Here is a 13,952-nt window from a genome sequence, read left to right as displayed (position 1 = left end):
AGTGGCAAACAAATAAAGCGCTGTACAAACATTACTTATGCTCATATATTGGCCATTAAACCTCGTTGAAACCATTCTCAATTAAGCGGATTGGGCAAAGCTAACGGTGCAGACATTAAACGGCATTTAAACAGACCGGACAGTTTATGGGCCGAGCTTCGAGATTCTCGTTACCCGAGGTAACTCACATTCGAAGAGGTTTATAGCTGTTGTGAAATTCATAGAATCAAGAATTTTATAATTGGATTTCGTGGTGATTTCATTAATTAAAATATCTTAAAAAAATCTTATTTGTACAAGTGTAAATTTTGATTAAGTATGGTTAAAGCTCTCGTAGGTTTTTTATTAGACAAACATTCTTGATTCTATTATAAAATGTAAAACTATAAAAAATATACCTACATACGTTCCTACAATCTCTACAATTAAACAAGTATAAAAAATCTTAAAATAATTATAGTTAAATATCAATCCTTAAAACTCAAAAACGTAAAAAACAAGTTCAAGAAATTCATTTCTTTTATAACGTCTTTGTAAAATTTATTTTAACAAATTCTGAGAAGTAACACATACGTGACGGAATCGCATGTCCGATGGTCATGTGAAAAAGGACCTTTCTTTTTTTTCGTTTTATTATTCGTGTGGCGAGGTGCAATTTACTGCCCCAAGTTTATGCTTTGATACGTCTCCGGTGGCGGTGTTATTATGGGAATCCACGCAGCGTGTTCATACTGGATTGCTACGAATATTTTTCTTTTTTTAACTCTGACATTGACACTTATTGTAACTCTCAGATTATCTATCTATTAAGTATCTAAATATCAATTTGAATGTAATAAATATTGAAAGACGACAACAAAAAAAGAAAGATAATGAACATCATAAATATTTTTTTTTAATTTTGACTTAATGCGAGAGAAATTAAAAAAATTGACTATTTAGAAAATTTCTAAATCTAGAATATTAATAACTGCTTTTACTTGGAAATGTAGATAAAAGCAATGTAAATACGTTACATAAGCCAATCTCATAAAAAATAGTTAAAATATTACAAAAAAAAAAATTGTGCGTCCCCCAGTTTGAACAACCATGTGAAGGTTGCTCACGACCGTCGGATTTCTTTGTCCATTATTTGTAAGCCGATATTATTGGGGCACAAATTGAATTGTCATACATACACGCATATATACACGGAGATCCTTTATCGCGTTTTAATGGCTCCCGCTCACGAGCTTTTTATATACTTTACCGAAGAAGTATATAAGTATTAATAAATTTACACTAAATAATCACATTTTCCTAATATTAAACATTAAATGGTGATAATATTACTCTTTTTTTTCGATATACTGTTAAAAAATCCTTTTTACAGAATTAAATTTTCTTGTAAATGGTTCTATTAATGTAATTATTCTTTAATCATTTATTATTATCACATGCTATTTTAGTATTTTAAGTATTTATATCCGATATGAGTATTTTGTGTTATTGCAGGGAAGTGAAAGTGGTACTTACTAATATTGTTAATTACATATATCAAAATATAGAAATTTTATTCGTTTGTGTTTAGTATATAAAACATTTGAAACAAAAGATAATAATCTGCGTACTGTAAATATGATTGGAAATTCTTGTTCTTATTTTATTTCAGTACTTATGTTGAGTTTTCAAAGAGCTCTCTAAAATATTGGTATTTTATGGTATTGCCGTTCTCTGAAGAGTTGTCAAGTCAACAGCAACAGCCGGGGACTCGCATACGATGTTGAGATTTGACTCGAAGATATTTTTATATTGGTGTCCCTTACCATTTGTTCTCACTTACATCATAAAATACTAAGTTAAAGTAGTTTTTAGTAATTTTGACATAACTGCCATTTTAAATTTAGTCTTTCAAAAAAAAATAAAGCTCGTTTATGCCATCTGTTAGAACAATTCGTTTTTATTTTAGAATGTTGAAAAAGTTCGTAAATTATGTACTTAGTTTTCCGTAATCTCAAGAAACCGTGGTTGTAAGAAACGCAAGCGTTAAAAAGTATACGCAGCATTCCTTTTCTTTAAATTAAAGTTCACTGTTTTCTTTTTGTACAATGTGGTTATAAATTTTCTATAGTTTATTAGTGTTAAACACCTCCATTGTTTCAGACTTGTCATAATTACAGTATCCATCTATATATATTAAAGAAAGTTGTGTTAGTTACACCATTTATAACTCAAGAACGGCTGAATCGATTTTACTGAAAATTGGTGTGCAGGTAGCTTAGAACCAGGAAACGGACATAGGATAATTTTTACCCCGTTTTGTATTTTTTTTATTCCACGCGGACGAAGTCGCGGGTAAAAGCTAGTTTATAATAAACTTCAACTGTAAATGAAAACAAATCGACAGAGCCGATAGTAAGACGGGAAACAATAAGCAAACTCGTCGCTGAACTTCACAATATTTCAGAGTTGCAAAACTTTGCAATGAACGTACGTGCATTAAGTGATTAGTTCCATTTGCGAGCGGCACAACTCAATGGTAGCGTCTACGAATTGTTCGCGAGTTGAATGCTTGATTAATTATGCCCAAGCATACGGTTGCTTAGACTTTAAGCTTGGAGAGTCATAGTTTTTTTCTTTTATTGTTGCTGTTAAGGTAATTACTGATTTGTACACTATTTTCCGTTATATTTTCCCGTTGTAACAGTGGTAGAAACCGCATCGTTATCTGCTGTACGAATGCAAATATAATTTGAAGTAGTAAGTACGAGTAGTTTAAACCTTTAATGTATTAAAGCAATTAAGATAGGCTTCCACTAAGCCATTTAATATGACCGTTGAGTAATAAAACATGTTAATATCAGTTGATACGTCTAACTATTCAAATTCTGAGGGCGTACGAATAACGTTCACTACCAGGTGATGGTAATGGTAATAGTAATAATATTACGGCTGTAATAAAATCTGTTTTATAGTTTCAAGCGTGCATCTTTATTACCCAACGTTTTGTACATCGCAATATATGTAAACCTAACGATTTTCTTATCACTATCAGTTAACAAAAACTCCGATTGTAACAGAAAGTTAAAACTCGACAAAAATATGATAAGTAGTCAATATACATAGGCGTCTAATTTAATCGAAGATACAAACGATGCAAAGAAAACTTAATTATGATAGTGTATATAGTTTTACAATATTTAAAGAACTATACCGGAAAATCATCATCTCCTTGGCCTTATCCCACTCACGTGCTGTATGCACACAAGGTTTTATAAACCTTAAAGTTTTGACTTAAGTTTTTACGGCCGGTCGTCTGCCTGTCACTGAATTTCTTAAAATTAAATATAATATAAAATAAATAGTTAAAAATACAGCAAAAAATAAAAATGATTTTACCGAAAAATGATGTCTCTATTTCCTTTTATCTTATTTTCTTTAAAAGAAGATGTAATTTGTTTTCATTTGGTGCAGGTTTAATAAAAAAAAAGATATCTCGTTTTCTTCTATTACATTTTAATGGTAAATTCGACACTACCTATATATATATATATATATATTAGAATAGATATTTAAAACCAATATCCAAATGCGAGCAAACTCGTCAACAATGACTAAACGCTCGTAAAATATGGCGCTGGTAATAAAGCGGAGTTGTGAAGCGCTATAGAATTATTGTCATCGTAAAGTAAAACGCTTCGAGCTGTGCGACTTACGAGTTGTTTACGCGCTCGAAAATATTGGAAAAATATTGTTATTCGATTCAATTCTATTCGATTCCAATTGATGTTATTGAAAATGCATCGGATACCTATTGCGTTGGTAGTAAAATTCATATAACTTGAAAACTATTTTAACTAGACTTAAGACTAAAAATAAAATAAGAAATGTTGTCTTAAAAATATTACACAATTTTGAAATAAATAAATCACTCACACTCTATAATATTAGTGCAATTTTTATACTTCAATTAATTTTTTTTTATTATTCCGGACTATATTCTACATCTGTGTCAGATTTCATTAAGTTCCGTTCAGCCGGTCCGGAGATTAGATTAAGAGTAAGATTAACATTGATAAGTGAAACAAGATTAACATTGATAAGTGAAACATACTCTAGCCGTAAAGATGTGTGAAATTAATTAAAACGATGACGTAAGAAGTACAAATACTTGCAATATCAATGGGTAGACATATATTAACTGGAAAACATCGCCAGATTTTGTACCTAAATGTTCTTATTGATGTGTAGTCAAAAAAAATATGAAGATCTTCTTTTATTTTGGTATCTGAAAAAAAAAAACAGATTTTAAAACAGAATTTATTCAATTATTTACTAACTTAGGATAAGTATTTCTAATATATATAAATCTCGTGTCACAATGTTTGTCCTCAATGGACTCCTAAACCACTTAACCGATTATAATAAAATTCGCACACCATGTGCAGTTCGATCGAACTTGAGAGATAGGATAATTTAAATCTCAAATTATAGTCGCAATTTTAATTTATTGCTAATTATTTGTCTGTTATTATTTGACAGTCACAATTATCTGTTAACTCCAAATGATTCTAACAGATATCGATACCTTTCGACTGGGTTGACTAAGTAATCAATAGATGGCGCTGCTATGGTAAATCTACGAACGTTTCATATAAGCTTATTAAGTGCGCGCGGACGGAGTCGCGGGCGACAGCTAGTAGTAATATATATTTATATCTATATATTACTCTTCTGAAATATCGGTAAATATTTTTTTAATTTTATATTTGAATTTATTCTTTCGTTCGTTATTTCTTGGTAAAGGTAAAAAAATATCGGACTTCTTATGATAGTGTTTACATTTACGTTAAAGTTTGTAGAAAACCTACCTTTTTCATCAATCAATCGATGCATTAAAAATAACCTAATTTTCTCCACTTCCATAGCATACATTTCGACAACGATACATGGAGAGAATATGAAGAAACATATTTGAAAAATGTGCATTACGATAAAGCCTGCACTAAATGTCTCCTCCTGCAAATAAATTAAATTAAAATTAAAATAATCAATTCATAAATATAACATACTAGATACTAAAATAAGGAATGAAGGCATTGGATAAAGCCTATGTCCATTAGTGGGCAGATAAAGGCTGCCGATGAGTATGTGAGGTGAGCACAAAATACTTACGTGACCTTCAAATACCAATAGTATATGATATACATTTATAATCAATTTAGGCAAACTGCAAACCACACTCACAAATATCTGCAAATAAATATTTAAATTATCACAAACTCCTACGTATTTAAAATCTGAATTTTTTGGAAGCGACATATTTCAAGTGAATATGAACACAACAATTAATTTCTTAGGCATAATTTTGCAAAGATATGTACTTACTGATCCATTTAAAAGTTCAGGTGTAATTAAATCAACCATATCAGCGATACGTCTATACAAATGTAAGCAAAATTTTATTTTATTCTCCGTATAATTTCTCATATCTTTGACATATAAATAATAATTACATCTCGGGTCCTCTTCCAATCTGATTCTTAGTAATTTTAATCGATATCTCACTGTATCGAGAAGTATAAATCGCCAAACTCTATTCATATCAAGTGCGAATGACGATAGATGTAAAATAATATAAAATAAAATATTCTTAGGAAAAGAAATCATAGCAAAGTAAAATCCACAATAAATAATTCTGACAATCCATAGAAATATCGTATAGATGTAAGTTCTATTCTTATGTTGTGTATAATGTTTTCTATTTAGACGTAAATAGACATCGAGTTTGTTCATCTCAGTGAAGAAATTTGTCAATTTACTTTTGTATAACATGAGTATAATTATCGATGTACTGTATTCTAAAATAGTCCAAACATGATAAGTTAAGTCAAGAATAAAACACATAATTGTTATATACAAAGAACAGATAAGTAAACATATATAATATAACTTAATAGTGATGTTAAAAGCCGGTTTAAATTTGAAAACTTTAAAATCGAATCCTGTTATTTGTAAAAGAATAATAATGGGTTTATAAACACTGAGTATATTTCTATAATTATATTTAGTGCCTATAGTGTTCAAAATCTTCATTGTAATTAAATTATTTGTAATAATATACTTGTTTAAAAGTTATGGTTTACTTCAACCACTATAACTGTTCGTATTTGTAGCTCACAAAGTTACGTCAAAACAGTTTGTGGGTTGTACGTCAACTACAATCCATACCAAGGCGTCAAATTGCATGAAAATAATTCTCGCTTTGGTTATTGCATTGGATATTGTCTTGAATCTTAAAAAAACGTAAAGGCTAATCGAAAAATTACCGTAAACGCAGATATAGATGTAGGCAAATAAAACTGTTACTTTAACCGTGAGTTTCTGTGTTTAAAATCTCTAAATAAAACATATCGTTATCCCTCATAATCTTTGACAAAACAGAGATAACTATTTATTTATTATGGTATTACACACGGTTAGTCATCAAAAGCAAATGCTACGAACTTAACGGGAATACCGAAAAACAAACAAGGCAGTCCATTGAATTTCAAAATAAAGCGACAGAGTGACCACGGCTCTCACAAAGCCTTTCAATTTATTATTGCAAGTTTACTATTGACAAAGGCTATGTTTCAATCAGTGTGAGCGCTTGACATAGCGCTTGACATGCTGTAAATCTGATACGGTTTGCTCGAAAAATTGATTAATATCGTAACATAATTCTATTGAATGTTTTATAACAATACAGAATAAAAAAAATTGGACCAACGTTACGTGAAAGAGTTTTATGATAAGGAAAAATTATGATATACATATGTATCCATATTAATAAAATTAGAGTATCTGTATGTAATAGAGAGAAAAAAATCATTTCGTACACATTATGTATTTACGTAGTTGATAATGCAAAACCAATTGTTTTCATTTTTGTTTGTCTGTCTATAAGTTTGTCTGCAAAGCCGTATTTGTTCCGGGTAATCTCCGGAACGGCTGAACTGATTTTGATGAGACTTAGAAGGGAAGGTAGCTGATGCACACGGGGATATTTTAGGCTTTATTTATATTGCGCTGACGAAGTCGCGAGGGACAGGTAGATCTAAATAAGTTTTGTGAACACTCTGTACCTGTTTTTTGAATGAATTTTGTGACTGTTAAAGTTAATTTAAAGAAGTGCATAAACCTATGTTTGAATCAAGATTAATGGATGACAACTAGATGTAATAACTACGTGACTGAACAATGTTATTTAAAATTTGTTATTGTGTTTTGAAGTAGATAAGTCATAAAAAACGCATCTTTCCTCTTAATAATAAATTGTTGACATTTAGAAATTCCAAACGATTTTCCTTATAACAACAGTAGCAATTGACAAGGAAGTTGTAGCAATAAAAGAACATCGAGCTAAATTGTTTAAGACTAGCCATTAGTCGGCTTGGAGGACAATTCACCAGCTTTTACACTATTATGTTGTTATTACTTCGTGAATTACACACGAACTACAAATTTCAACGAACTACAAGATAATTGGATGCGGCATTTTTTACAAGAAAGAATAATAAAATATAGAAAAAGAATAACTGTTACTTTAATACCGCTGTACTGTTTTTGTTACCTAAAGCAATAAAATTAATTAAAAATATTGGATCAAGGGCTATAAAAATATCTATATAAAATGATGGCTGTATTTATGACAAATATTTAGTGTTAAAAATTAACACATTAGAAATTTACCATCACACAAAAAACAATTTCATTTTTTCAAGTAATAAACATTTAAATTTATAATATCTATTTTACGAAAAGGTTCATGGCTCGATGTTTCCAGCCCCACGCTTCGTCCGGATTGTCGTTAACTTGAATGATTGAGAACTTACGCTTTCAACATCATTGCTTTCAATTTGTCTGAAATACAGGGTGTTCTTTTATTCAAAATTCACACTGTTCTTACAAATTAAAATTTATGATTATATCTTTAACAGTAATAATATAAGTATTTGGGTATTTTTATGTCACTGTGTAAAAAGTGCTCTTCAGAAATGTTGCTTTGAAATGTTTATGTTTTTCATATTGTCTCTGTCTAATGAATGCAAAAGAAAGTAAAAGAGACTCTATAGCCCACTGAATGAATGACATTTACTTTTACATAGCACGTGTTTTTCTTTTAGCGGTTACATTTATTTAAATAATATTTTATGAACATCCTGTATTATACAGGAAAATTACAGGTCGCACTGTTCAGTGGAGTGAGCGACCAATCCAACGACGTTGTAAATAATAATGCTTTTTTCTACCAATGGAGTATAATTTACGCAACGTTATTCACCAATTGAAAATAAATATGGAGTTACTTATATCTAATTAAGTTTGACCTTTTGTCGACAATTAGCAAAAAACCCACATTCACACATATTTTCTAGTACTTCTGTATTGAGACCTTTGTAAATTTCATAGAGTTGTGATTTATTACACATCAATGATTTAGGCTAGAAGTGGAGAGTTTCATATAAAATATGCTCCATAATGACCTTTTTGAAAGCTAAAGCCCGCTACACACCTTCAGTTAGAACGTCTGTAGCGGACTTAATTCTAGTACAATTTAGTAAGGAATCATGAACATGCTTATTTGAAACGTGCAGAATAAACTAATCTTAGCATATATCTATCTATATATATAAAAGAAAGTCGTGTTAGTTACACTATTTATAACTCAAGAACGATTGAATCGATTTGACTGAAAATTGGTGGACAGGTAGCTTAGAACCAGGAAAAGGACATAGGATAATTTTTACCCCGTTTTCTATTTTTTATTCCGCGCGGACGGAGTCGCGGGTAAAAGCTAGTCTATATATATAAAAGAAAGTCGTGTTAGTTACACTATTTATAACTCAAGAACGGCTGAATCGATTTGACTGAAAATTGGTGGTCAGGTAGCTTATAACCAGGAAACGGACATAGGATAATTTTTACCACGTTTTCTATTTTTTATTCCGCGCGGACGGAGTCGCGGGTAAAAGCTAGTTACGTATATTTAAACAGTAGTTGACGCCAGCAAAGACATCTGTTTCACGAATGGATTGGCTCACCTTATGCAATACCATGACCACATAGAAGTCAGGCGTGAAGTGGAAGGCATTGCGCGTTTAGTCCGATAAGTGTGCATCCAGGAGGCCTAATTTAAGTCCTCTTTCCCTTCCCTCCCTGTTCTTATAAAGAAAGGATGGGAATGGAATGGCACAGGATAGGGAAATATTCTCTATCTGTAGTTCTCTTCCTCCGTCAATTAAAAGTTGACAACGCATCTGCTATTGCAGATGTATATAGGCAGCGGTCAATTCACCATTACAGCGAGTTCAGGTGACCGCTTGCTCGTTTACCACCTTAAAATATAAAAAGATAAGATTCAATATACAGTGATAAAACTGAATATTAGTTCGCAGGTAAAGTTTTCAGACATTAGCTACTTCCAAGCTTCGTGCAATGATAAAGACCGACCAAACATCAAAGGTATTACAGAACTCGACCGCAAGGGAATTAAAGGTTTTCTTTTCGTTTTTTGTTTATAATCTGTAGCTTTGTGCGCTGGAAGTTTTCAGTTTGCTGGAGTCGTTTGCCGCTTTACAGTCGATGCTTGTAGAGCTAACGTTGTGAAACGTTAGAAACAAACTAATAATGGAAGATGGATATGGCAAGGATATTTTTAACAGTAAACTTTCCTGTTATAATGTTTATTTAAGTACGTACATATGTCCTTTTAATTCGCTTTATATTTCATATTAACTGTCGTCAGCAACTCCGTCCGCGCGGAAGTAAAAAAAAACTCAATAAGCCTATGTTCCAGAGTTTATTCTACATCTGAGCAAAATTTCTTCTTCTAACAAACATCCATCCGTCCATTTATACATCTATACTTTCGCATTTATAATATTAGTAACATTATGGTTGTTTTTGGTTTGTTTTAAACACGCATTTTTACTCGTAAATAACAGTTGATGTGTTTTTATCGACACTTTATAAGAGAGCTTTTATTAAAAAAACACTGAACAGATATCTATCGATATTTGAGTGCTTTTTATTAATATTTATATTTAATACATTTTTAAGTAGTTATTTCGGATAACAATAAGCGAAAAATATTTGTGATTGATTAAAAATATGACAGAGACCTACTTAAAGTCGCCTTTATCTTCGATCACATAGTAATCTTACTTCTTACTGATATTATAAATGAGAATGTTTAGATACATGAATGGATGGATGTTTGTTTGAAGATATCTCCGGAATGGCTAAACGAATCTTTATGAAATTTGGCACAAATATGGTCTGGAAGAACACATAGGCTACTTGGTCAGTTTTCTTTTATATCCGTGCGGACGGAGTCGCGGGCTACAGCTAGTATATAATATTTAGAAGTTTCTCACAAATATCTGTAACAATATCTAATCATCGTGAACATTTATACCGCCTCCATTATCTTTAACATTGTTAATCCTTGACGTACTTCTATGAAGTACAAAATTGCACCGACTAGTTCTTTGTCCGCTGACCACTCGCGGATTTTTTACTATAAAATCCGTCGAGAGCAGGCGTTCCGAAATCCTCGTATTGTGACTGCAATTTACTTCTTAAATGCATCGCTGGACGAAATTATATGGCTTTTCTTATGAGTCTTTATTCCCTTTGGTTAGAAATTTTCCTACGATGTACAAATGGTTAAAGTGCTATTTAATTTTTTGTCTGAAATTTTTACAAATCTTAGTACTACAACAAAAGTTTAGATGGATGGATGTTTGTTTGAAGATGTTTCCGGAAGGCTCAACGGATCTTGATGAAATTCAGCAAAGATGTAAAATATAATCTGGAAGAACACATATGCTACTTCAAAGTATTTTTTTTACATTCCGCAAGGACGGAGTCGCGGGCAAAAGCTAGCCAAATATAATGACTATTGTAAAGATGAAATCATTTTTCTTTTAGCATACGTGGATTTTAAATTTGAAGATAAGTGATTGTGCTGGATTTAGTTTTAGTGAAAACCAACTCTAAGGGTCTCTCTACGTTAAGAACTATCTAGTAATGAGGCCACCAAAATATATTCCGTATCCCTGTCACTTTTTGAAAAGAAAGTTATCAAAATGTATACTTAAATTGTTGCAGAAATTAAGTTATATTTAGTATACTTATTTACAAACAATTACTTATTATATGATTCAAAGTTCAAAGTATAAATAAATTACGCCGCCAGGGAGACATCATTACACATGTACAACAATAGACACTCGAGTCGAGTATCACTGAGTGCGGATTTCATTGGATACAATAGCTAAGTGGTCTGTAGAGGATAATAGCAATCATTATATGGACATCCATCTATTGTCCGATCTATCCCTAATTGTGACGTCATGGCAACCTGAGCTAAAAGTAATTGGAAGTTCCCGTAGATACGGAAACTTTTTATGTTAAGAATTCTGTATTATACGAACGATATCACTAATTGATACGTTTGATATTCTTTCATCTGTCGGGCCAACGACGTCAGATGGGGAAGGAAAATCTTAGAATGGAGGCCACGGAAGCGGACAAGGAGCGTGGGGCGTCCGCCGTCCAGGTAGATCGACGACATAGTTGGCACGGCGGGAAGTCGGTGCGGAAGGCGGAGGACCGCATAATGTGGAAGGCATTGGGAAAGACCTATGCCCAGCAGTGGGCAGATAAAGGCTTTTGATGATGATGACGATGATATTCTTTTGTTAATGTTGCAATTTGTATTTCTATAGATATTTCGTCATTTAGATAACAGAAGATGTCGTCGAAGATATTTTCTAATAATTTCAAATTTCGCTCACTGTGCAATAAGATCAAAATAATATAATCAATATAATATACTTGCTACGAGTAAATGATAGCTCTTACGGTGACAGTTTTCCTTGTGGTATTCCAAACTAAGTAGAAATCAAAAAATCTTATAAATTCATAGCCGGGAAAATCTTTAACGTCGTTGTGAGAAAACTAAGGTTTATCATTAAATAAAAATCAAACTACAAAATGTAAGGAATTATTTGTTAAGGTTTACACATATTATAATGTAACAATAATGACTTAAGAATACTCAACGCCTCTACACCATTAAGTAGAAAAGGTACCATCACGGTGCGATTTCAAAAGGGCGTCAGTAGACATCCGACTGAGATGGATGCGTGAGCGGAAGAGGAAATGGTGGCAGATCGGACGGCGATCTACCCTTAACGGATTCATTTTTCACTCTCAATGAATGGACTTGCCCTTAAATGATCTCACTATTAGTCGATCAATTTTAATTTACGAAATCGATATAGAAAAAACATGTAACTAAACATTTTAAAACGGAAAAAAATATAAAATGCACCTAATGCAATTTTAATAGTGTATCGCTTGAAATCATCATCTTCCTGGGTTCATCCCACTCACGTTGGGTCGGCGCACAAGGTTTTAAAAACCTTAAAGTTTTGGCTTAATTTTTTACAGCCGGCCGCCTGCCTGTCGCCAGCCCTACTTGGGAGAAGTGTGTCGCTTAAAATAGAAATTTGAAAACCTTAGTGTGGAAAAATAGAGAACTGATTCTTCTCGCACATTAGACAATGAACGAATAAAGCGCCCACAGGCTAGGATTTTACATATTTAATTAAGTTAATTTTTTCTTGTATACAGTACATAAGTATGTACATCTCTTTTAATGACAAGATAAGAAAATAAATAAAAGATATAATAACTACTACTGCTATAATCTCCATATTAAATGTCCATTTGTGTCTCTGAAATAGAGAATTACTACGTTAATATTTAATTAATTATTAAACAACTCTAATTATTATGTCAGTTAGTTAATTTAATGTTAATCATTTAATTCTGTTTAAGTGAACGTCGCATCAAATATTGAGTATATAGTTTTCTTTAGAAGTTAAGATTTGAACGACTTAATATCTCATTGGTTCTCTCCTCGGACTTGGACTGCAACTATCACGCACCATTTCCCGCATCGGGTCATTAAACCCGTCTAGTTGAGATGCGATCACTCTTTCTGCTTCTCACTAGCAATGTTTTAGATGTGCCAAATCTTAAAATGTATTTATATAAAAAGACTTACTATTAACAAGATATCTTTGACTCACTCAGAGTCATTAATTGATCACTGTGTGTCCCTTATTGTAGCTTTAGCTACTAAGTATGTATATAAGTACTTATTTATGTAGTTTTTGTAGTCCAACTACGATCGTATAGGAAACGATAGTTCAGTGACGTCATGATGTCAACCAATATATATTTTAATTTAGACAACTAAGTATATCCTGAAGGAAGAAAAGAATTTTTTTAATTAAATAATATAAAAAATATCATTGTTTCATAATGCAGACAATAGATGGCGCTATTTCATCTATTAGAGCGTCAGTTATTCGGGTTTTTTGGTTTATTAATTTAAGGTTAGGTTATGTGATACCTGAGATAATGTTCTTATATCATCAATATAAAAAGGTGCTACCCGCATACATCAACATAATTCATACATATTTATTAATACAGTTAACAATACAAACATTCGAGAGTGGGAGTGCCAAGTGCCACAATGATTTACGCCCTCTTGTTCGATGCTAATCGGCCGCTAAGTAGCTCTTCGCCTCTTGATTTATGAGCGCCGGATTAAAGTATAATTATTTCGCGTCCCCGTCGTGCATTTATCAGGGACTTTGTTGCTGCTAATTGCAGATGTCTCCTTATCTCGGCTTACTTCTTGTTTCTTAACACGCTTTTATGTTTGATGTTACAATTCAAAGGATTTGAAAACGTTATGATGCTTTCAGTTTGTGTATGACATTTTCTTATATGTAACAAATAAAAAATTGTAATTTAAAACAACTAATAAATAAACAATAGATGACCTGGTTAAGGTTGCGGGAGTGCTCTGGATGTAGGTGGCACACGACCGGGCATTGTTGCAA

The 13,952-nt window shown here is 32.0% G+C and overlaps 1 protein-coding gene across 1 annotated transcript; it reads right to left on the bottom strand.

Annotated features, from left to right (window-relative positions):
- Positions 1-4,094: 4,094 nt before the first annotated feature.
- Positions 4,095-5,583, bottom strand: LOC123721945. The gene is made up of 4 exons (XM_045682301.1): positions 5,368-5,583; positions 5,155-5,232; positions 4,828-4,998; positions 4,095-4,256 (listed from the first exon to the last, which is right to left on the bottom strand). Exons 1-4 carry the CDS (start codon positions 5,581-5,583, stop codon positions 4,095-4,097), a joined length of 627 nt encoding a protein of 208 aa, XP_045538257.1.
- Positions 5,584-13,952: the final 8,369 nt, after the last annotated feature.

Source organism: Papilio machaon, chromosome 18 (assembly GCF_912999745.1).
Source record: "Papilio machaon chromosome 18, ilPapMach1.1, whole genome shotgun sequence".
NCBI lineage: Eukaryota > Metazoa > Arthropoda > Insecta > Lepidoptera > Papilionidae > Papilio > Papilio machaon.
This window is presented reverse-complemented; position numbering and strand designations above follow the sequence as displayed.

Bases quoted from the DNA above. Each gene is read 5' to 3' on its own strand.
- LOC123721945 (XM_045682301.1), bottom strand. From the start codon at position 5,583: ATGAATAGAGTTTGGCGATTTATACTTCTCGATACAGTGAGATATCGA. The intron at 4,999-5,154 runs GTAAGTATTTTG...ATTTATTTGCAG, and splicing joins TATTGGTATTTGAAGGTCAC to GAGGAGACATTTAGTGCAGG. The intron at 4,257-4,827 runs GTAAATGTAAAC...GATACCAAAATA, and splicing joins GGTTTTCTACAAACTTTAAC to AAAGAAGATCTTCATATTTT.